This window comes from Crinia signifera, chromosome 2 (assembly GCF_055691185.1).
Source record: "Crinia signifera chromosome 2, ASM5569118v1, whole genome shotgun sequence".
NCBI lineage: Eukaryota > Metazoa > Chordata > Amphibia > Anura > Myobatrachidae > Crinia > Crinia signifera.
Window position 1 is genome coordinate 343,873,073 of NC_139218.1, and position 21,803 is coordinate 343,894,875.

Genomic DNA, 21,803 nt, shown 5'->3' on the forward strand with positions numbered 1-21,803 from the left:
CAATGATCTGTGCAGGGTTCTGGCCAATTCGCCAGTTATAACCTGGTCTGCATGTTGGCGATTTTTACACACATTTTCCAGAATTTGCATCTCAATAAATATGCGATTTGTATACCGGGAAAACAACTGGATGCGAGTTCCGGCGTTACTAAAACCAATTGAGCCAGGTTCTTCTTAACTACGTTTCTGCACCCAGGCGCAGAAAATGCTTCCTTTCAGCTATTGTTCGCAGCTGCACTACAATAGAGAGAACAATACAGCAAGGTGATTAAGAGGGGATTAGTGTGATTGGTCTTTCTCAATTAATCCTATTAAAGGCCAAGAAGAAAGAGGCTGGATCTGTACTTCCTATTTAGTTTCCCAATAGTAATTGACCCTCTTTCGGAGGCCAAAAATTTGTGTTATTTTTTCATTGCACAATTCTGTAAATAAATACCCAGACAGTAGATTGCATGTTATGTCTGCTTTTATACTTTTTAAAAACCCTAACTGCCACAAAGCTTGTTTCTACAGATGTGTTATAAGGTTACTATTACACCCCAATAACAAATGCAGGATTTCTAGAGGGGGGTTTCCAAATGCAGCACACAATCCCCCACTATGTAGTAACATTGGAGCAAGGGTGTAAGTCACTGGGGGAGAGGTCGAAGAACCTAGTGTGTTGACATTGGCCTTTTTATACACTGAATACTGTATGGAATACAGTTATAATATTTATCACTAAATTTCCTATAGTATAGGCTGTATCAATAATTTCAATAATAATTCAAATAATAATAATAATAATAATAATAATAAATAATTGGTCAGGAAAAGATTGGACATACCATAATAAATAAATACACAAACATAATAGAACCGGTAATGCATTTTTTGAGCTCACATTCTCCCACCCCATGGTAAGGCTTCTGTCTCTTCTTCCTGGTAGCTACTTTCTGGTACAGTGCACTGATTGAGGACTCAATCTCCACACGCAGAAAACTTGGTAGAGTTTACTACCACTGGGCATGTGCAGCAGTTCTGCTTTGTCCCATACACTGTACCAGGATTTTCAACACTTCACTAGAAATGTGCAAGGTCCCCACCTGCTTCAAAGCCTCAATTATCGTCCCGGTTCCCAAGAGCTCAACTGCGAAAGACCTCAATGACTACAGGCCGATTGCACTAACATCAGTGGTCATGAAAGTGCTTGAACGTATGGTGCTGAACCACCTGAGAGTTGTTACAAATGCTCACCTCGACCCCCTGCAGTTTGCCTACCGAGCAAACAGAAGTATCGAGGATGCAGTCAACCTAGGGCTGCACCACATTCTACAGCACCTGGACAGTCCAGGCACCTATGCAAGGATACTATTTGTTGATTTCAGCTCGGCATACAACACTATCATCCCTCACATCCTGGAGACAAAATTCCATTCATTAGGAGTCCCAGAACATACATGCTCCTGGATCACTGACTTCCTGACTGAAAGAAAACAGGCGGTGAAAGCAGGCGCATTCATGTCAAACACATGCACAATTAGCAACGGTGCCCCTCAAGGATGTGTCCTCTCCCCCCTGCTCTTCTCTCTCTACACAAACGACTGCACCTCAGCAGAACAGTCAGTAAAAATTATAAAATTTGCAGACGACACAACGGTTATCGGCCTAATCATGGATGGAAACGAGTCGGCATACAGACGGGAGGTGGATCGGCTAACTAAATGGTGTAGCGGAAACAACCTTGACCTCAACCCCCTCAAAACGGTGGAGATGGTGGTGGACTTCAGAAGGAAACCAAATGCCATGCACCCACTCATAATATCTGACAGAGTAGTGTCGAGGGTCGACTCCTTCAAATTCCTAGGAACAAAGATTTCCTGCGACCTCAAATGGGGTCCCAACATCATTACAACTGTCAAGAAGGCTCGGCAGCGGTTGTTCTTCCTGAGGCAACTCAAGAAATTCAACATCCCGCAGGAGCTGCTGCTCATCTTCTACACTGCCATAGTAGAGTCTGTCCTTTGCTCCTCGATCACAATCTGGTTCGGAGGAGCAAATGAGAATGACAGACGAAGGTTGCAAAGAGTGGTGAGGATGGCAGAAAAGATCATTGGGGCGGAGCTCCCCACTGTCCAAGAACTATACCTAGCCAGGGTCAATAAGCGTGCAGGAAAGATCTTGGCGGACAAGCTACACCCTGGCCACAACCTGTTTGAACCCCTTCCGTCAGGCAGACGTTTTAGGTCCATCCCAGCAAAGACGACAAGAACTACAAAAGGCTTCTTCCCAATAGCTGTCCACCAACTAAACCGTATTGAACATACCAAATACTAACTCAAACTTTTCTAGATACATGTGAAATGTATGTGATGTATGTTTATGCCTCTCTTCCCACCCCCTTTGTGTTCCCTGATTGATGCTGCACTGTTACCACAAAAAATTCCAAGCATACGCAAGTATACCTGGCCAATAAAGATGATTCTGATTCTGATTCTGATTATGTTGCTGCAGCTTAAGTAATCCTATTCTATACCATTGCTATTGTTGTTGTTACAATTTGAGCAACTTGCCAATTGGAGGAGGGTTCGCAGGCAACTGTAACCTCCCCTCCCCGAGTTTGCCTATGCATGCAGGTCCCTTATTCACTACTATTGTAGCATGGAACATGCATATGCATGCAGGGAGCATAGCTTTCACTAGCCCCCACTAAGTAACCCCTAACCTTTTGGTTATATGTGTAGCTGGAGGAGCATCGCTCCCCTCTACCTAATCTGGCTTTAGAGGGCTGTGCTGAACAAGTAGCACCAAACACTATGTCGCACCAAACAGCCTAGACTGCAAACACATTGCGGGCAACAAACTAAAAGTCACATTTGTATGTCTCTTCTCCAACTGTCCTTAGCGCTATATACATATACTTTTGTTTTTCTTTCCAATATGCTGGCTGGTGCAAACAATCCTGTTTAACGATGAACTTTAAATAATGTACTACTGTTTGCCTGCAAGCAATGCAAAATATTTTCCTAAAGCATATTTAACAGATTACCAACGACTTATGCTTCAAGGCATGACAAAAAGGACACGTGTAAACTGATCTGCTAAAAACAATGGCCAAGCCCATTGTCTTGTGCAGATAAAAGTATAAGAGCAATATACAGAGTGCACTTGTTCAACTACTCAACCCGTCCCCATCTTTCTCTGAACCTGTAGGAACAATGAACTATGATCAACTTGTTAGATACAACGGGGGAGCATCACATAGAGGCTTGAGCTCATCTTCAGTAGGAGGCATGAACGGATCCCAAATCTGGTCCAAAGCAGGGAGCAGAGGTGTCAACATGCCACTGATTTTACCACCACGAGTAGGGTATGGTGGGTTCCATGACTTAGAAGCATTAATCTTTCAAGGACCATATGGGAGAAATTTCAACAACATGCCACCATTTAATTTCTGGGCACCCTCTCCAATTGTTTCAGATATTGCAATAGCACAATATGAGTTACTCTGTTCTCTATATAACCCTATTGCTTCACACATTTACCAGGTATGATATAATGTACTTGTAGTTTCTTCATTATAATATCATTGCATCATTTGTATTTAATACAAAAAACAATATATTGAATTTTTGTTGATTGTTGTTATTACAGTATTTTAATTATTGAAATCTATAGAGAATGCCAAGCCCACATTTGGTACTTATGTAATATCTGGGCTCCTGCTTTTCTTATGAGACCACGTCCCCTCGGGGGGCTCACTGCGCTCGTCACGCTTCGGGCACGGAGGCGCGCTGCGCTCGCCACACTATATAAATTCAACTCCATGCGTAGTTGGATAGTAGGGGTATGAAAATATGGGGTGCATTTAACATGGGAGCCCAGATAATACATAAGTACCCCACATTTTATATAGAATTGTTGGTCTATATCAACTGTACTGCAATATACAGTATTTTACACTGTAAATGTCACGGGTTTAATTGATTTTTCTGGTTTGAAAAAATCTTAAATAGTTTGTATTCTATTATGCCTGTTGTTATTGTCGTTATATCTTATGTCAGGTTCAGTTACTTGAGCAAAAAAATAGAGAACTTCAGATGGAATGGCAGCGGTTGCAGCAACAAACACCTCCTCCAGAAAAGGACTTGACACCTTTATTCGAAAAGGAGATTAAGAAACTGAGGGAGAAGCTGGACGAGAAAGCGCAAGAAAAGCGTCACTTGAATAGAGAGTTACAAAATAAACAAAATAGTGTTGAAGAGCTTAAATACAGGTATGTAAGAATAAAATTTTCAGAGGGCTATAAATGCTGTAATCCAGAAGTTTCCAAACCCGGTCCTCAAGGCACCCCAACGGTATTGTTTTAATAATTCATTTTATTTAAATATGCATTTTTCACAGTCACTTTATATAAATGAAAGCATGGTATATTGTACAGTACATAGGCATTAGAATTACATTAAAATGAAATATATATATAGAAATAATTAACACCAATTAAACATAAAGAGCACAGTAGGGTTGGTAAAGACATCCATAGCTCAGCACAGGTGGTTAAATAAAATCAATTGAAGTAATAATTAAGCCACTTGTGTCAGGAAGGGAATTGGCGACCCTCCTATACCAAAAATAGGGACAGTGCGTGCCGAAGTTGGATGCTATAAAACTAGGGGCGTGGCTTCATAAGTAAAGGGCATGGCCACATAAGAGTACCGATTTATATTACACCACATATTAGTGCCACTTGCACACATGATGTCAGAAAGAGCATTTCTACACATTGCGGCAGGTAGAGCCCCTTATACATATTACAATTGGCAGAGGCCCCTTTACACATTACACCAGACAGAGCACCAGTTACGCACTAACAAGGTAGAGCCCCCATCCACGCAACGCTAGACAAACGCCCTGTTACACATTACACCAGGCAGAGATGGGGGGAGGGGGGAGTACTACCTGACTCTTACAGCTCTAGCAGCTCCAGAGGACTAGGGGTGGGGCAGACACTTCTCGACTTTAAGCCCCACCCCTAAATAGCTTCAAATTGTGGAATTCTGCACTACTGGCACACAGCAAGTTATGGCTGGCCCTGGATATACTATTCTTAAAGACAGGACCATATGGGGTGCCTTGAGGTCTCTATTTGGGAACCTCTGCTCTAATCAGTTCTTGAACAAAGTGATCAATATTGGCTGAAGTTTCAGAATTGGCAGTGCACATACAGTACACTCACTGTATATGTGACAGGGCCGGATTATAATGGAGGCACAAGGGGTCAGTGCCCCTGGGCCCCCCACTAGCTAGGGGCCCCCTGTGGTTGGCATGTATTTTTCAAAAAGGTTTTGTGCATGGGAAAGGGGTAGTGCTGCAGCTTCACCTATCTGCCAATGTGACAATGATTAATGGTGCTGAGCATCGGGAGCCAAGGCACACTGATTGCACAAGTGTGCAGTTCATTACTGGGAGTTGACTAAATCCCATGACACTTTAAACCAGAGGGCAGAGGCTGAGAGGTTTGTGCTGAGCTCTAATTGGTGGAGCTCATTACATGCCCATGGTGAACAGCAGCAGCAGCAGCTTAGTCATGGGAGGGTTTTTAATCAAAGGCAGCACTAGGACTGTGAGGTATCCTACAGAGTAAGGTGCAGAGGGACAAACACAGACTTTTCATATGGTATGTATGTGTGTGTGTGTGTCATATATATATATATATATATATATATATATATATATATATATCTATATCCCCTGCAGTTAACCATTGACCAAGTTTATACTGCCTTTACTCTGTGTTTTGACAGTGTAATATTCTCCCGTGCAGTTTGCGGCCAGTAATGACAAGTGCAAGGGGGCCCCCCTGGCTAAAGTACCCCGGGCCCCGCCGAAGGCTTAATCTGGCACTGATATGTGACTATACAGAAATTAATTGGTCCAACCATAGGGTAAATTTACCAAAGATTCTAAAAATTAAAAGAGGTGAAGTTGCCCATAACTGAGATTCTATTTATCATTTTCTAGGATGCAATGGAGAAATAAGCATAATCTGATTGTTTGCTATTGCTTCGGTACATTTAACCCCTTGTCTCTAAGCGCTTCCAGTAACATTAATTAATTAACAACATTGAACAGTCTACACACAAATGTAACACTCATTCTGACATTTTTCTAGTACTGTTATAAAACTTGACTGTTTGTTTTGTTAGTTGGAAAATATTTTATGGTTGTACAAGGAAGCCCAATTGTGATACTGAAAAATATGGCCTTCATTTCGAGATAGAGATAAATGCAAAACACTGCTCACAATTTTTTTATATGGGAGCAAAGCAACAAGTTCAAGTAACAGAGCACCTTGGCCAAACCATGGGCCTTATTCTAGTTCACTCTTTCTGTCAAAATCCTTCTTAGATGGACAAAACCATGTGCACTGCAGGTGGGGCAGATGTTACTTGTGCAGAGAGAATTAGATTTGGGTGGGGTTTTACTTCAAAGTGAGATCTATATTGCAGTGTAAAAATGAAGCAGCCAGTATCTACCCTGCACAGAAACAAAATAACTCACCCAAATCTAACTCTCTCTGCACATGTTACATCTTCTGCCCCCCCCCCCCTGCAGTGCACATGGTTTTGTCCATCTAAGAAGGATTTTGTCAGAAAGAGTGAACTAGAATAAGGCCCCATGTAACATGTGATGGATCAGATTTAATACAATGTGCAGGGAGACTTGGCTTTTTTCTTGGAGGGGGGGGGGCATGTCCACAAGCAATTCTAAATTGCTGTGTAGTAATAAAGCTGCCCAGCATTACACTGTATGGCTACATGCACAAGCAGCCTATATTTGCATGAAAAAAGACATAAGTATTGGAACAAAGTTACTTGCTTTTTTTATGCTTTGCTCTCAACTCAGAATCCTCGCCTGAAGCTAGAGATCAAATAATTGATGCCCAGTTTAGCAGGATTGCAGTGACCCTGTGCCATCCTTGCCACCTGATTACTTGCTGATTGCTCAGAACATCCTGTGGATGCCACGACTGGCTGCACAGGTCTGACAGCTCCTTGCACGGCACGATGGGAGACACCAGTCTGTCTTTCAGTGTGGGAGCTGTAGTAATGTCAGAGTGGAGAGAGGGATCCAAGCACACATGAATCACAGTGGGCACCCAGCTACAGGGATTGCGGGTCAGCAGGGCAGGCCACCACATCCACCTTCTTATGGCCCTTGTAACAGTCTTCTTACAATGATTTAGCATGTAAGAACCCCCCCCCCCCTGTCTAACGTTAGCATACTGTGATACATTGGGACAGTCCTAAAGAAACAAGACTGTCCCATTAAAATTGGGACAGCTGGAAAGTATAAAGGTGCATACACACATGACCATCCCCGATGACGATGGCAGAGTACCAGCATTGGCAGGGGTATACACACTTGCCGACGCTGATGTCAACAGCAGGGGGGGGGGTGTAAGCGACAGCAGGGGGTGGCGGTGGGGGTATTCTGTAGCATGCGCATATATGCTTATGCGCATGTGCAGGCCATCTGTGAGAGTGAACGTGGCAACTTGTATAGTCCCCGGCCTGTTCACGGCATCAGGGCGGGCAGAGGGCGTGTAGGCTCAGACTGGAGTCGCGCCCATGGGAACACCCAGCATTTCATGGGCTTCCCCATGAAAACGCTGGGCGTTCCCATGTTAATTAGCCCATGATGCCTATGCTGGGGGTGGGCAGCTGACGTCACCAGATCATAGTTGCCGACTTTTGAGCTGCCCTCTCCGGGAGAGGGCAGCCAGCTCTGTCAGGCAGGGGGGCGGGGCCATTTCCAGGACTGGAAAAAGAGGCGGTCTGGGGGCGTGGCCACACAGATGATGCCCTGTTGGGGGCATGTCTACAACGTCACAGCATTTTAGCCCCGCCCCCCGCCGTGCAATGCCGGTATTTCAGTCATTGCACTGCGGGGGGCGGGGCTAAAATGCCGCGATCGCGGCATTTTACCTGCGGACCCCCCCGCCGAGGGACACATCGCAGGAGCTGGGGGGGATATGCGGGAGGATTGCCACCCTTTCCGGGGGACCGTGAGGGGGACCCGATTTCCGGGACCCTCCTGGCCATTCCGGGAGGGTAGGCAACCCTGCACCAGATGTCACCAGAAAGTGACAGATTTGCAAACGAATTAGTAATCATTTGATGGTCTCCGACCATCGTACCCGCACGGAAGCTGCAAATGGATGCAAAACATCCATTCGCATATGTGCGGTTGAAATCTCCGTGTGTGCAACGGGCGGGCGTTTGTGCGGATGGTGTTTAGTCGAATTTCGCAGCATCGCGAGTCAGTCAGAAGTACTATTTCTCTGTGTATTGGCTTAAGTAGGGAAACTTGCACTTGTAATGGGAACTGCCTTAATACTGATGTCTATTTGTTTATGTAATTGGTGAGTACAGCATTGGTAAAGTATAAACAAATGTGCATTATGTTGGAGCAGTAAGTGCATAGTAGGCCCAGGGTAACTGACTTTAGATTAGAGTGTTTGATGTAAGGACATCAAATTGATTTTAAAGACTTGAAGACTTGTGATACTGTATCTCAATATGATAAACATAATAACCAAATCTAGAATCACGTTAAAGTAGTTCATATAAAATGTGCAAAGTACATAAAATATATATTTTCTAACTGTCTATAATGTAGTGCCCAGATTTTACACTGTATCACCCCAATTTAAATGGGGAAATACTGTTAAGTGAATGAATCATATAAATCACATTGCATTTGATGTATCTAACATGTATATCCCAACAGGTATAAGAACGAATGTGACCGGGGGGATTTAGCACAGAAACATTATCTTGATGTCAAAAAGGTAAGAGCACAACGGCTATACTGTACATTCACATGTAAGGAAAGGAACAAAGTCATGGCATATCCACTCAGATGTTAGTCATGTACTAGCATAAGGCATACACAGGGAGAGATTTATCAAACCTTGTAAGGGGGAGAAGTGAAGAGACATTTAATCAGATTCTGGCTATTAGTTACCTTATTACGTATTTGTCAATGATAGTCGGAATCAGTGGCAGAGTTTGTGGGTTGTTGGCCCAGGTGCAAAAATATAATTTAGACACCCCACCTCTGTCCCAACCCAAGTTCACAATATACAACACGGCAGTGGGTGACAGGGAGAGAAAGAGGTTGACAGACTAAGGCAGGGGGAGGCAGAGTGTGTCAAGGAGAAAGAATGGTTGATAGGTAAAGGCAGTGGGTGACGGGTATAAACGCAATGTCCTGGGCCCAGGGCCGGTAATAGGGTGTCCGGCGCCCTCCTGCAAACTATGTATTGGCGCCCTCCGATATTCAATAAAGGGACAGTGCACACAAATACAGGGTGTGTTAACATAAGGAAAGAGCAGAGCTACACTATAGTACCACCAATTCGATTACACCAAACAGTAGGGCAATCTTATTTAAATTGACATGGTGACCCTGATTCACAATACACCACATAGTAGTGTCCCTTATACATAATGCACACAGTGCTGCCACTTAAAACACCCACAGTAGTATATCCTCTTATAGTATATTTCCTTTTTCATAAGTATACCCAGTAGTGTTACTTAAAAACATAATGCCCACAAAGGTAGTGGCCCTTATACATAATGCCCACAGTAATGCCCATTGCACAGAAAATCCACAGTATTAATGCAACTTATACACATAATGCCCACAGTAGTAGAGAATTGGTTATTATGTTTATCATATTGAGATACAGTATCATACAGTAAGTCTTCAAGTCTTTAAAATCAATTTGATGTCCTTACATCAAACAATCTAATCTAAAGTCAGTTACTCTGAGCCTACTATGCACTTACTTCTCCAACATAATGCACATTTATTTTTACTTTACCAATGCTGTACTTACCAATTACATAAACAAATAGACATCAGTATTAAGGCAGTTCCCATTACAATTGCAAGTTCCCCTACTTAAGCCAATACACAGAAAAATAGTAGTTCTGATTGAGTGAAGAGAGCAGAAAATAGAAGCACGGGAAGGGGAATGTGAGAGAAACAGTGAGTTGCGAGAGGGAAAAAAATGAAAAGTGGGTGTTGCTGTAAAATGGTGGAATATGGTGGAGTGTAGATATGATAGATGGGGTTCAAGGAAAAAAGGTATGAGGGAGACAGACAGATGCCAGGCAGATAGAGGAGGGTACACATGCTTGGCAAATAAAGGGTGGGGCAACCATATGCTGGGCAGAAAGAGGGGAGACAAATGTGGAAATAGAGGAGCAGATACTGAGGAGAGGGGGGGATAGATGCTGGGGAGAGGTGGAAAGTTGCTGAGCAGATGGTGGGGAGACGGGGACAGATGCTGGGCAGAGAGGGATAGGGGAGAAAGATGATGGACAGGAAGAGGGGATAAATGATGGGCAGAGAGAGGGACAGGTGCTGGGCAGGGAGAGGGGGCAGATACTGGACAGGGAGAGTAGGCAGATACTGGGCAGGAGGAGGGGACAGATGCTGGGCAGGGAAAGGGGGCAGATACTGGACAGGAGGGGGGACAGGTGCTGGCCAGGGAGAGGGGGGCAGATACTGGGCAGGAGGGTGGACAGGTGCTGGCCAGGGAGAGGAGGGCAGATACTGGGCAGGGAGGGGATAGGATGAACAGAAAGAGAGAGAAGCTGCAGAGAGGCAGAAGTTACAGAGACAGAGGTAGTAGGCTACAAACTCACAGAGGAAGTCATGCTGTGGGGTGATCCTCCGTGTTCCAGGGGTCAGAGGAGCATATGATAGGCTCCTCCAATCAGGGGCTCTCTTCAAATCAATATGTGCTGAGCTCATCCAATCACAGCTCGGCACATGCTGATACTGAAATCAGGGGGAAGGGCTGGGCACCGCAGTGAGGGAGGTGCAGGGAATTCCCCTGCTGCTGCTGCCCTCCGATGTTAGCCCTAATGCTGCTGCTGGTCTCATCCCTCCCTCCCCTGCACCACACATACCTGCCTGCGCACAGACTCACAGTGGCAGAGTCACAGAGCAGGGAGAGTGCCTATACAGCCCAGCTCCTCCCTGCTTTGCAGGCTCTGCTGAGCGGGTAGTGCCGGCCCTGGTCCTGGCGTTCCTCAGTTTGACACTTGGTCAGACATACTGAGTTCCAAATACACCGGTTGTGAGCTGCCTTTAATTTGCAGACAGAAGTGAATCAGAAAAATGTATATCCGTCTAATAATTAGAGGCAGCATGTGTCTCTGATCATCAGAGGCAGGACTCTGTTATCAGTCTAGAACACAAGTTCATCCCTGCCTCTCTAAGGTAATGGCCAGGTCTCTAAGGCAGCGGGGACCACCCTACTCCTTGCACTCATTCATCCAACATTGCTCAAATTGGTCCAGTGGATAACTCATTGCTGGTTTGGGCAGCAGTAGGCCCCTTAGTCCTCATGGGTCCCAGTGCACTGCACCTGCTGAGCCAATGGTATTTCTCCCTTTAGTTGGAATCTGACTGGTTTCTATTTTATGGATAACACCTCTACATTTCTGTTTTTAAAAGATGCAGATGTTGAGTGGTTCACTATTCAGAGTAAACCATCCTATATAATAGATAATGCTGCTCCTCACTTCTATGGTACGCTGGCGGCCGCTAGATGGCTCTGTTTATGGGTGCACATACACACACCCACACACAAACACATGCACCCTTCATGAAAGAAACTCTAAAATCAAACAGCCAGTTCCGTACAGTGGAGTGAGATAGGTGAGGCAGAGCCTTTCCTGTCATACTAATGTATACGCCGGAGTATGTCAAAAATACAAAGAGTATATAAAAAAATCTTATTTTTATTATTCTAATCATTTTTATAGTAAAAACTGTGGCGTAAAAAGTCTATGGCAGGTGAGGCAGTGCCTCACCTGGCTCCCTTTTCTGTGCATCTCTTATCAAAACTCAGTGAATCTCCAGCAGTTTATACTGCTGCACATGTGTATAATGCCGGCATGTACCCCTGGTCTCATATATTGTGTGCAAATCTGGCTCTGGTACTTACCAGGGACTCCTCAGTCATTTACCTCACTGCATGTCCCTGCAAACAGCTCCATTATTTTCACGGACTGGTGACTGGTATATGATAAATGGCTAAAAACTTGAGTAAGTTCATAACAGGAGTTCGGTCACACAAGTGGTTCTGCATGGATTGTACACAGTATATACATTTCAAACTTTACATTACTGAGATTATAATACTTTATACCTAAATCATAGGAGCTGCTAGTTACTCAGTATATGAATTTTGTTGCTAAACTTTTCTAATTTGTTAGGTCAGATTATTGATTGTTTCTGGGTTTAGTGGCCCTCCAAGGACCATAGCATCAAATTAAATAAAATCACTGTCCAATCTCACTGAATACCTAACTATGATTACTTAATTTACAGGAGGTTTATGCAAATGGTCCACTCAAGGCAAAATTGCAAGGGAAAGTGAATATTCTCAAGGGTGAGATTGACTTCTTGAAAGGTCTATTTAAACAGGTAATAATTACTCTCCTCAAAGAACTGTTGCTGTATGAAAAATGATGTACTGTATAGATGTGTCCTACTGCAGTGTTGCTGCGCACACTGATCGCTGCAAGTGTACACATTGGGCCCGGTGACTTGCTCGCTGGGCTGCAAATGTTCGGAGCCAGCAAGTAGGTAACCTCCACCACGTGCCCTGTGAAATCCCCTCTTACTAATGCATTTGCGGGGCTGCAAACGGATGTGTACATCCGTTTGCATGCGGCCGCTTTGAGGAAAAATCATTCGATTTTCACTTACCATCGAAAGATTTTTCCTCTTCTCCCTGGAGCTCGCAGCCACCGCGTGGCCCAGGACTTATTCGGCAGCTGCAAGCAAAACAGCCGCTTCCGGGCCTTATGCGTCCACCCCCAGCAGGCATACACACGCCTTCATTTGGCCGGACACTCCCACTCACATGACCGCTCCCTATCAATCATGTTGGGAGAGCCTTGCAAATAGAAAAATATTTGCCAAAGGCGCTTGCAGCCGGGCCTAGCGCATGCACATTGCGATTAGGTCTGAATTAGTTGACTTGATAGCTCACGAGTCTTTGTGATGCCTCCCTGGCAGATGCACAGCCACCTCAGCTGCTGTTTCCCCTTGCAACCATGTGAGGGGATGTGTCACAAAGACACACCTCCTCGCATGTGCCCACAGAAAAAAAAATCATTCCTTGGTCGCCCTCCAATTGAACGATTTCTCCAGCCTTTGCAAATATAAGTCAGCGGAGACTGCATATTTGCAGATAGTTTCACGAAGACAGGGTGAGTGCCAGGTCATGTGCCGCCAGCCACCTGCCCCCACCCCCCCCCAGGACACCTCGTCCCACCCACCAACCCATGGGAACGCCCAGCGTTTTCATGGGGATGCCCATGAAACGCCCGGAGTTCCCATGGGCGGCACCTGAGCCAGCCACCACGCACTCCCGGCCCGTGCGAATGGCCCTGCGATAATGTAAATCGCCGCGGCTGCACACAGTCTGGGTTTGCGCATGCGCAGAAATGCACGGGTGCAAACACAACCATTGGGGTAGGGGCCAAATTCGGTTCACTCCGAGTGAACCAGAATAGGCCGCTAGGCCCATTCTCCCAATACACATACACTTCAATGACAGACACATGAACCTGTCACCTACTGTCTTATGGGTGCCGACTATGATGCCACGTGGCAGGCCACAATGCCTTCACATAACGTTACAGCAAGCTCCTAAATGCAGATGTTCACATCTGTATATCTATCCATTTATGTAATATCTATCTACGGATCTATCTATCTATTTATTTTATTAGTTGGATTACAGCAATTTATTAGAGCTAACTAGATTCTTGGATGACAGATATAATGCACAGAAATGTTTATTGTTGAAATGTTTTATTAAGAAATGGAATCTAACCAGTGGCGTTTTTTACCTATGGGCTGCAGCCCCCCCCCCCCCCCCCCCCCCCCAGGTAAAATCTGCCTTTGTAGTGAAGCCAGATGCAGTCTGTGAGACTGCACTGGCTTCACTGTGACTGGCAGTGACTTCCTATTGGAAGTTAGACCTGCCAGTTACAAAAGGCAGTCCCATTGGGATGTGTTTTCTCCCTCCGGCATGCCCTTTTGCGGGCTGCCCTGCGGATTCACCATTTGCGTATGCGCAGTACCTATATCGGTACTGCACACATGCTGGTCCCAGTGCCTTTCATTTGTATAGTACAGGCACCAGGACCATGATTACTTCGGCAGCAGCCCATATGCGCAGTACAGAGGTTTGTACTGTGCAAGCGCCAGTCCTGTCGCCTGTCATCAGAGCACAGGCGCCGGGAACTCACTGCAGGGAACGGCGGCAGCGACGATGTGGGGGCGGGTGTGTGTGTGTGCTTGCGTCAAGGTCAGAGGCAGCCGTCCTCCCCACAAAAGGTACGGGCCACCACTGAATCTAACCAAATATTGTAAATTTGCAGGAGCTTGAGGAGATCAGACGACCAAAAAATCCCATCTTGATTATTATTATACGCATGGACAACAGCAGATCTCTGGACATATGTTTGAATGATGTAAAGGATTCGTTTGTGGAACTTGCCAAATTGAACAAAGCAGAGGCAGAAGAATTCCTCAAGAGTAAGGTTAGGAATGCATTTCCCACTGCATTAGCAAACCCAAATGTCTTCTGTTTCTAGAACACAGTTAATATTCTTGTAATGTACTGTGTACATGGGGTTATTGTCGTGGTATAGTATAATATTTTAAATTATGCAAAGAAACAAATAATGAGTCATAATCTGCTAATGTCTATTATTTAGACACTGGCATTGGTGCCCATATGCAGGTAGAAAAGTCCACAGAAACTTAGATGCATTTAGCCCACAAACAGTGTCATATGTACCAGGAATACATCAGGCACACAAGTACATTATGTATATACATTTGCTGATGCCGGCAGCCTGAAGGGTATCCTCGGTGTTGGAGGGTATCGGGAAATGTATATGGAGGTTCAGCCTTATAAGCCACATTAGCCTATTTGTATATAATATAATAATGGGTAAAAGGGTTCTTTAAAGTTATTGACAAAAATAAAAACCCATGTTCAATATAAAATGGGATAAAGTACACACACAATATACAAATGAAAATAAATGATATGTTCATACCAGAGGTAGTCCAAACGGAGTAATGAGAATAGTCATTGACGTGTAATAATTTACAATTAATCTACTATTTTCAGTTGGTAGTGACAATAGGCAATCAGCAAATCACCAGAGCTACCCAGCTATGCTATAGCCTCCATCTCTGTATGGCTTAGCCAATCCCATAATGACTAACTGTGCAGCAATTATTATTTATTTTATTTATTTTTTATTTATTTATTAACAGTTTTTTTATATAGCGCACATATATTCCGCATCGCTTCACAGAGAATATTTCAATATTCACATCATTCCCTGCCCCAGTGGAGCTTACAATGTATATTCCCTACCACATGTACCCGCAGACAAATTTATTCTAGGGTTAATTTTTGTTAGAAGCCAAATAACCTACCGGTATACTTTAGGATTGTGGGAGGAAACCGGAGTACCCGTAGTAAACCCATGCAAGTAGGGGAGAATATACAAACTCCGCACAGTTAGGGCCATGGTGGTAGTTGAACCCATGACCTCAGTGCTGTGAGGAAGTAATGCTAACCATCACACCATCCGTACTGCCAAATATGGGAACATACTTACTGTAGCGTCCTGCGATCAGTTAGCCACCGCACAGCCAGAGTATAAATATCGCAGATCGTTGCACAGCTGCAAATCCATTGGCAACTCAATCATCATCTAATAGTTTCCCCACTGTGTGCAGTCTGTGCATTACCCTGACCCTTCTACACCTCTGAGACAGACACAAACTGATCGAGGCTGGAGCTGACTTCACACACCCTCCCTGAAAACGCCTCGGCATGCATATACGTTTTTCCTGACACTTCCAGAAAATGGACGATTACCTCCCACACACTGTCACTTCCTGTGAATCAAACTGCATCGAGTTATAAATAAAAATGTTGCTGATTTCTGTCGCTGGGTGATGTTATGAAAGCACGCTGCAGCCCAGACACATGCTCAGTTGTTCAATAATCAGTCGTCGTGCGAATTCGCACAACAGAGGTCAGGTCTGAATAACCTCCTCATGCAAATCAACAATAAGTCTACATACAGATGTATGCGTGTACATTTGTGCTGCTCATGGAGTGTAGAGAAATTCAAGTCTTGCAAAAAAAGAAAACGTATAACAGCCTCTTAGTGTATTGGTTGTTTGATGAATGCACACAGCCAGGTTACAACATTCGCCCAACCCATTTTTACTCAAGCACCAATCAACATTGCGATCCCATATAATGGTCTGGATCAATGATTGTTTTTCACTCATACAGAAGGCTTTCTGGATGGTTACTATAGTTCCAGAATTCCATAAATGTCTAATAGAATCATGGAGTGTAGGGACATTTTCTGAATTTCAATGCAGAATGTTTATATCCAGTACAGTATTCTTAGTATAGTTTTTCCTAAGCTTTTCCAACTCTGTTGATCTATAACTGTATTCTATCAACAGTACGGGCAGCTGCTGGATTATGCCAGAGATCAGGAAAAATATCATCCAGAAAAGTACATCTTTCAGGAGATCCTGTTCAAAAAAGATGAAATTGAGAAAGCAAAGAAAGAGGTAAATTTCCATGTAATTTAATCTATGGTGGACACGTTGATTAATTATTTTAAATGTATGATTACATTGTCATATTGAAGTCTATTCCTTGATACCATTCCCCAATCATGGGCGCTTCATGGGTCCGCTATTGTACTGGAACCACAGCTCTAGATGCATTATTTAGGTGTTTAAGAAAGGATTTTTTTTTATACTTAGCTATAGGGATGGTAGAGTGGGAGAACAACCAGAAGTCCAGTACAGTTGGCACCAGGATGCTCAAGATTTTAGTTGAGAGCTTGATTATTTCATCCCAGAATGGGGTAATTAATGGGCAATTCCACCCAGGGCCGGCTCTACCATTAGGCAGCTTTAGGCAGCTACCTAGGACGCCAGGCTCTGGAGGGGCACCACCAAGTCTGCCTATTAAATGATCAAGGATGTCTATGAGGATCCTTGTTGTACCTAATGCAGGTGGCTGCTGTGGAAATTCTAAGACCTCACCTCCATACTTTCCCTTGAGGCATACTTCCCTACTTTGCTGCCCCTCCTTCTTGTACTCTATTGTGGGTGGCAAAGAGGGGTCTCCAGGGAAATGACGGGACTTGCCCACCTTCCTGAATTTTTTGGGTGCCATCCTGCCATTCCAGAATGTTTGTCAAGTATGCCTTAAGGGGTTGGAAAGTGGGTATTGGTGGCAGTATGGGGGAGGGGGGGGGGGGGTGTGTGCAGTAAGTTTTGCCTAGGGTGCTGTGAAGCCTTAAACCGGCCATGATTCCACCATATGTGCATAAGAGGGTCTATCTGTACCACTTCGCCAGCATATAGCCAGAGGTGAAACATTTGTGCAAAAGTGAGGGGTATCTATACCACCTTGATAACAATTCATACTGTGTTTCTAGTATCTCCGGACTAGTGGGACAATGAGACATAATCTCACAGTGCTTATACCATTTAACATGACTCCCTCTGTGAAGAAAGTCTGTATTCCAAACATCCCAAAATGAAGGGTTGTCAGGGATATATCCATGTAACAAAATCCTATATTTGCCTGAGACAACATATGTGAGGCCTATGGATTGGGAACATATTTTTTCAAACCATCTCTTGGGGAGATTTATATATTCTCACATTGCTCCAAGAAAGGTTTAATCGTACTATTAGAAATCAAATGGACTTCCCTAGTCACACCAGCTTTTCTCTGCAATGCCGATCATTTTTTTTTACAAAGTACAGGTAGCTTCATATTGTAAGAAATCCCATAGTTGTTAGGCAAAATTAAATAGCTCAGTGAGTAGTGCATTTATCTGGAATGGTTATTATTTTACATTATATTGGGTGGAAACCTGGGTAGGCCGTATATTTAAATATGTTATTTGCCAAAGAATATAAAAAATAACTTTCAAGTTCTTTAATGCTTCTTATTATTGTTAGAAAGTTAAACTGTCATGAACATCTAAATGTTCGATGTGGACTTGAAGCAACAACATCATTATAACACCTCCATCTATTTTATATCTACCCTTTTGATAACTAGATATCTATCTTAATATTTATTTTTATGGCATGTATTTCCAGATTGCCGAGCTTCATTGGAAGATTACACATTGCATGGATAAAGGGAAAAATGATTATGAAAATGAATGCATCCGGGAAATGGAAACAAAGGCTGAACTGATGGATGAGATAGCTGAGCTGGCTCATGAGCTGCAAAAATGCCATAAGTTGGAGAGTGTGATATTGTGCCTAGAAACGGCAATCGACGTTTACCGCGAAATGATAGAGGAAGAACAGAGAAGGCAAGTCTCCTCAATTGGCTTTGGTTTATAGATCTACAGTGTCTAGCTAAACAGTCAATAGGTCACCCCCAATAGGTCAACAGGGTCACAAGTTTGACATAATAAAAGTTCACCATGAAATAGGTTGACATGGTCAAAAGAGAGAAACAGTAGAGCAAAGCAAACAGTAGAAAAGTAGTGCTGAAGAAATAATGAAATATTGTATACAATATGTTCCTTATGCTGCTAAATATTTTTCGATATTCTGTGATTTTGTCTGCTGTTTTTTTTCCAATAGTCATTGTAGTTTTCATCAGACATACAAAGCAAAAATAATTAAATTGTCAATACAGTATGTAGAACAGTTTTGAATTCAATGAATTCAAAGTCCAAGAAAATGGTGCTCTTGCAGATAGTATAGGTGAGAAAGGCCTACCCCACTCACAGTAAGTGATGTGATAATAGATACATAAAGGTTTCTTTAGCTTCTTTGCTTCTGAGAGGTATGCCCATCACCAAGGGGGATTAAGAACAGAGTCGTACCCTGACTCACATGAATTTTATCTGTGCTAAGTTTATAAAGGTATCTTTAATACTTGAAGCAGAACTCAACGGCAGCGTCATTACCAACCTCGATTCATGCGTTTGATGCAAATTGGCGTGGTAACTGGAGTGGTGACCAGCAACTGCGGAGATAGGGGGGGAAAGATTCCCACTGCAGTGAGGGGAGTGGGCGACCAAATCGCTGAGAGGTCCAGAAAGTTTAGAGGTCCAATAAAAATCAACTGGTCCGGTCCAGAATGTACTACTAACGCATTTTACTGCTTAGAAGGATGCAGCTTTTTTTTAAAAGCTGCTTCCTTCTAAGCAGTGAAATGCGTTAGAGGTACATTCTGGACCAGACCAGTTGATTTTTATTGGACCTCTAAACTTTCTGGACCTCTCAGCGATTTGGTCGCCCACTCCCCTCACTGCAGTGGGAATCTCCCCCCCCCCCTATCTCCGCAGTTGCTGGTCACCACTCCAGTTACCTCCGGTCCAGATTTATCACACTTATTCACCATTTTTTATTTCTTTTCATATTGCTGAACAATTGTATGACATGGTTTTTTAATTTTTATTAAATATTTGTATGACCTTTCAGCAAACCAGCGCCACTTTCTTTTCTTTCTTTTTGCTTTGGTATATTGGGGCCGACAACCCCATTGTTAAGTGGCAGCTCTTAGAAAGGCAACCTTGGTAGCGCCTGTCTGTGCACCCGAGGGAGCACGCTGCACCCTTTTTTGTCCTAAGGTGAGCCCCTTAAAACACACAGCGGAGTGTCTGAAGACAGGAGTTTGTTCTGAAAAGCCATAGATTTACAAAAATGATTTTGCTACACCTTATACTGAGTCGTAGGCACACACCATAATAAACATAGTACACAATGAAGTTTTGGGTCACGATTTGATCGATGCACTAAAGCTTGCAGCCTCCTTCAAGGGACCCCATTTCACTGCAAACCTAAACTCACACTCAGTTCTACAGCTATGCCTTAATGGATTTTCTAGTTGTCATTTCAATCCCTCATTACTTTTCTTCTCTTGTTCCTACAGAGAATTTGGAAAAGGAAATTACCGTTACCCTACCAGGTTCAGTAAGTAATGCAATATTCTTTCCTGATTATGTTAAATCACTTTTAAAAGGTGGTTAAATTTACTAAAGCTTAAAAAAATGCTGATGTTACCCATAGCAACCAACCAATCATAGTCTGCCTATCATCTCTCTATGCATTTTAGAAACTAGTAGAAAGAATCTCATTTTTAGAAGCTTTAGTAAATTTACCCCTGTGCGGTATACTCTGTAGACCAGTGATTCAACAAATGAGTTTAATTACTAAGATGGGAGTTTTATTGAATATGGGATGTTGCTATGGGCAACCATTCAGCTTCTATCTATTATCTTCTAGAAGGTGGTAAATAAATAAAAAGTAGATCTTGATTGGTTGCCCCTAGCAACATCCAATCTTCAATAGCACTCCCATAGAAATAAATACCCACTAAGTCTTTCTTGACCCAGGAACATTGTACATCATGCATTCAAACCATCAATGTTTGCAGTAGTATACAGCAGATCTAGGAATGAAACAGCAAGTCAGGATTAATAATCATTGGACAGGTAGCACGTGACCTGGCACCTCTAGGGTTTGGGCAAATGCAGGGGCTGTTTGCGGTTGCCCAGAAACCCCCCCTTCCCTTTCCTATTGGCAAGCGGCTCAAATAATGGCAATAATACCAATGGTACTGTATGTAATACCGTGTTTCCCCGATAATAAGACACTGTCTTATTTTTTCCCAACCAAAAAAAAACACCATAGGCCTTATTTTCAGGGGAGGTCTTATTTTAAACATGCCCCTGTCCTCCTTTAAAACATGCCCCAGTGCTCCTTGTAAACATGCCCCCAGTCCTCCGTTAAATAGAGGGAATGTACCGTAACAGCCTCCTTTAAACACAACTCCTTTCTCTCTCAGTCTCAGCAACGCCAGCGCTCCGTGCTCTGCTGCAGCCGCTCTGCTGCAGCCGCGTGATGTGCGCGGCGACGTCACGCCGCCTCCCGCAATGCATCCCTGGGACCGGGAGCAGAAGCGGCTTCTGTAGAAGCCTGTGGTCTCTAAATACCTCACCGGTGAGCAGAGGTCACCGGAGGTTAGTGGGGGTTAGCGGGGGCTAGAATTTATTGTTTGGAACCCAGTGCATTGAAAATTGAATCAGCCTTATTTTGGGGGGAGGTCTTATTTTGGACACATGTCCAAAATCTGGGGTGGATCTTATTTTCGGGGGAGGTCTAATTATCGGGGAAACACGGTACGAATAAAAAAGTGCCTCATACCCCACTGGCATCTATTTGCTAGTGACATAGTAGCTTCACCATGAATACAGTATTGGTTTTGTTAAGTCTTCAAAATGGCTGCATTTGTCTGTTGTATGTGTTGACTGCATGTTACAGTTTAGGTAATATGCAATACAAATAATGATATGCATGTAATCCTTGAATTTCCCTCTTGCAGCTATTGTACGTGAATATGACTCTCTTAATGGTCTTGACCACATTCCTTTCTTTTGAGGGGCAGGAAGGCCAGAGAAAATATGAAAATCATATCAACAACTGACAACCTGAACTGCATTTACGCTTCCTTACAAAAATATATTGCTCAAAAATGTGCTAGATAACCTATATTCTGTAATGGAGAAGTAAGCTAAGAATGACTTTAATTCACGGCAATTTAGTGGGAGTTCAAAGTACATATTCGGTTAAAGAAATTACTCTTTATTTCCTGGTTTTGCACCCTAAATGATTTCATA

General features: G+C 43.5%; 1 protein-coding gene across 1 annotated transcript; it reads left to right on the plus strand.

Moving 5' to 3' along the window:
* Positions 1-3,197: 3,197 nt before the first annotated feature.
* Positions 3,198-21,564, plus strand: LOC146058541 (keratin, type II cytoskeletal 3-like). The gene is made up of 9 exons (XM_083170826.1): positions 3,198-3,527; positions 4,044-4,255; positions 8,773-8,833; positions 12,400-12,495; positions 14,466-14,627; positions 16,594-16,704; positions 18,262-18,482; positions 20,057-20,097; positions 21,509-21,564. Exons 1-9 carry the CDS (start codon positions 3,198-3,200, stop codon positions 21,562-21,564), a joined length of 1,290 nt encoding a protein of 429 aa, XP_083026952.1.
* The last annotated feature ends 239 nt before the right edge of the window (positions 21,565-21,803 follow it).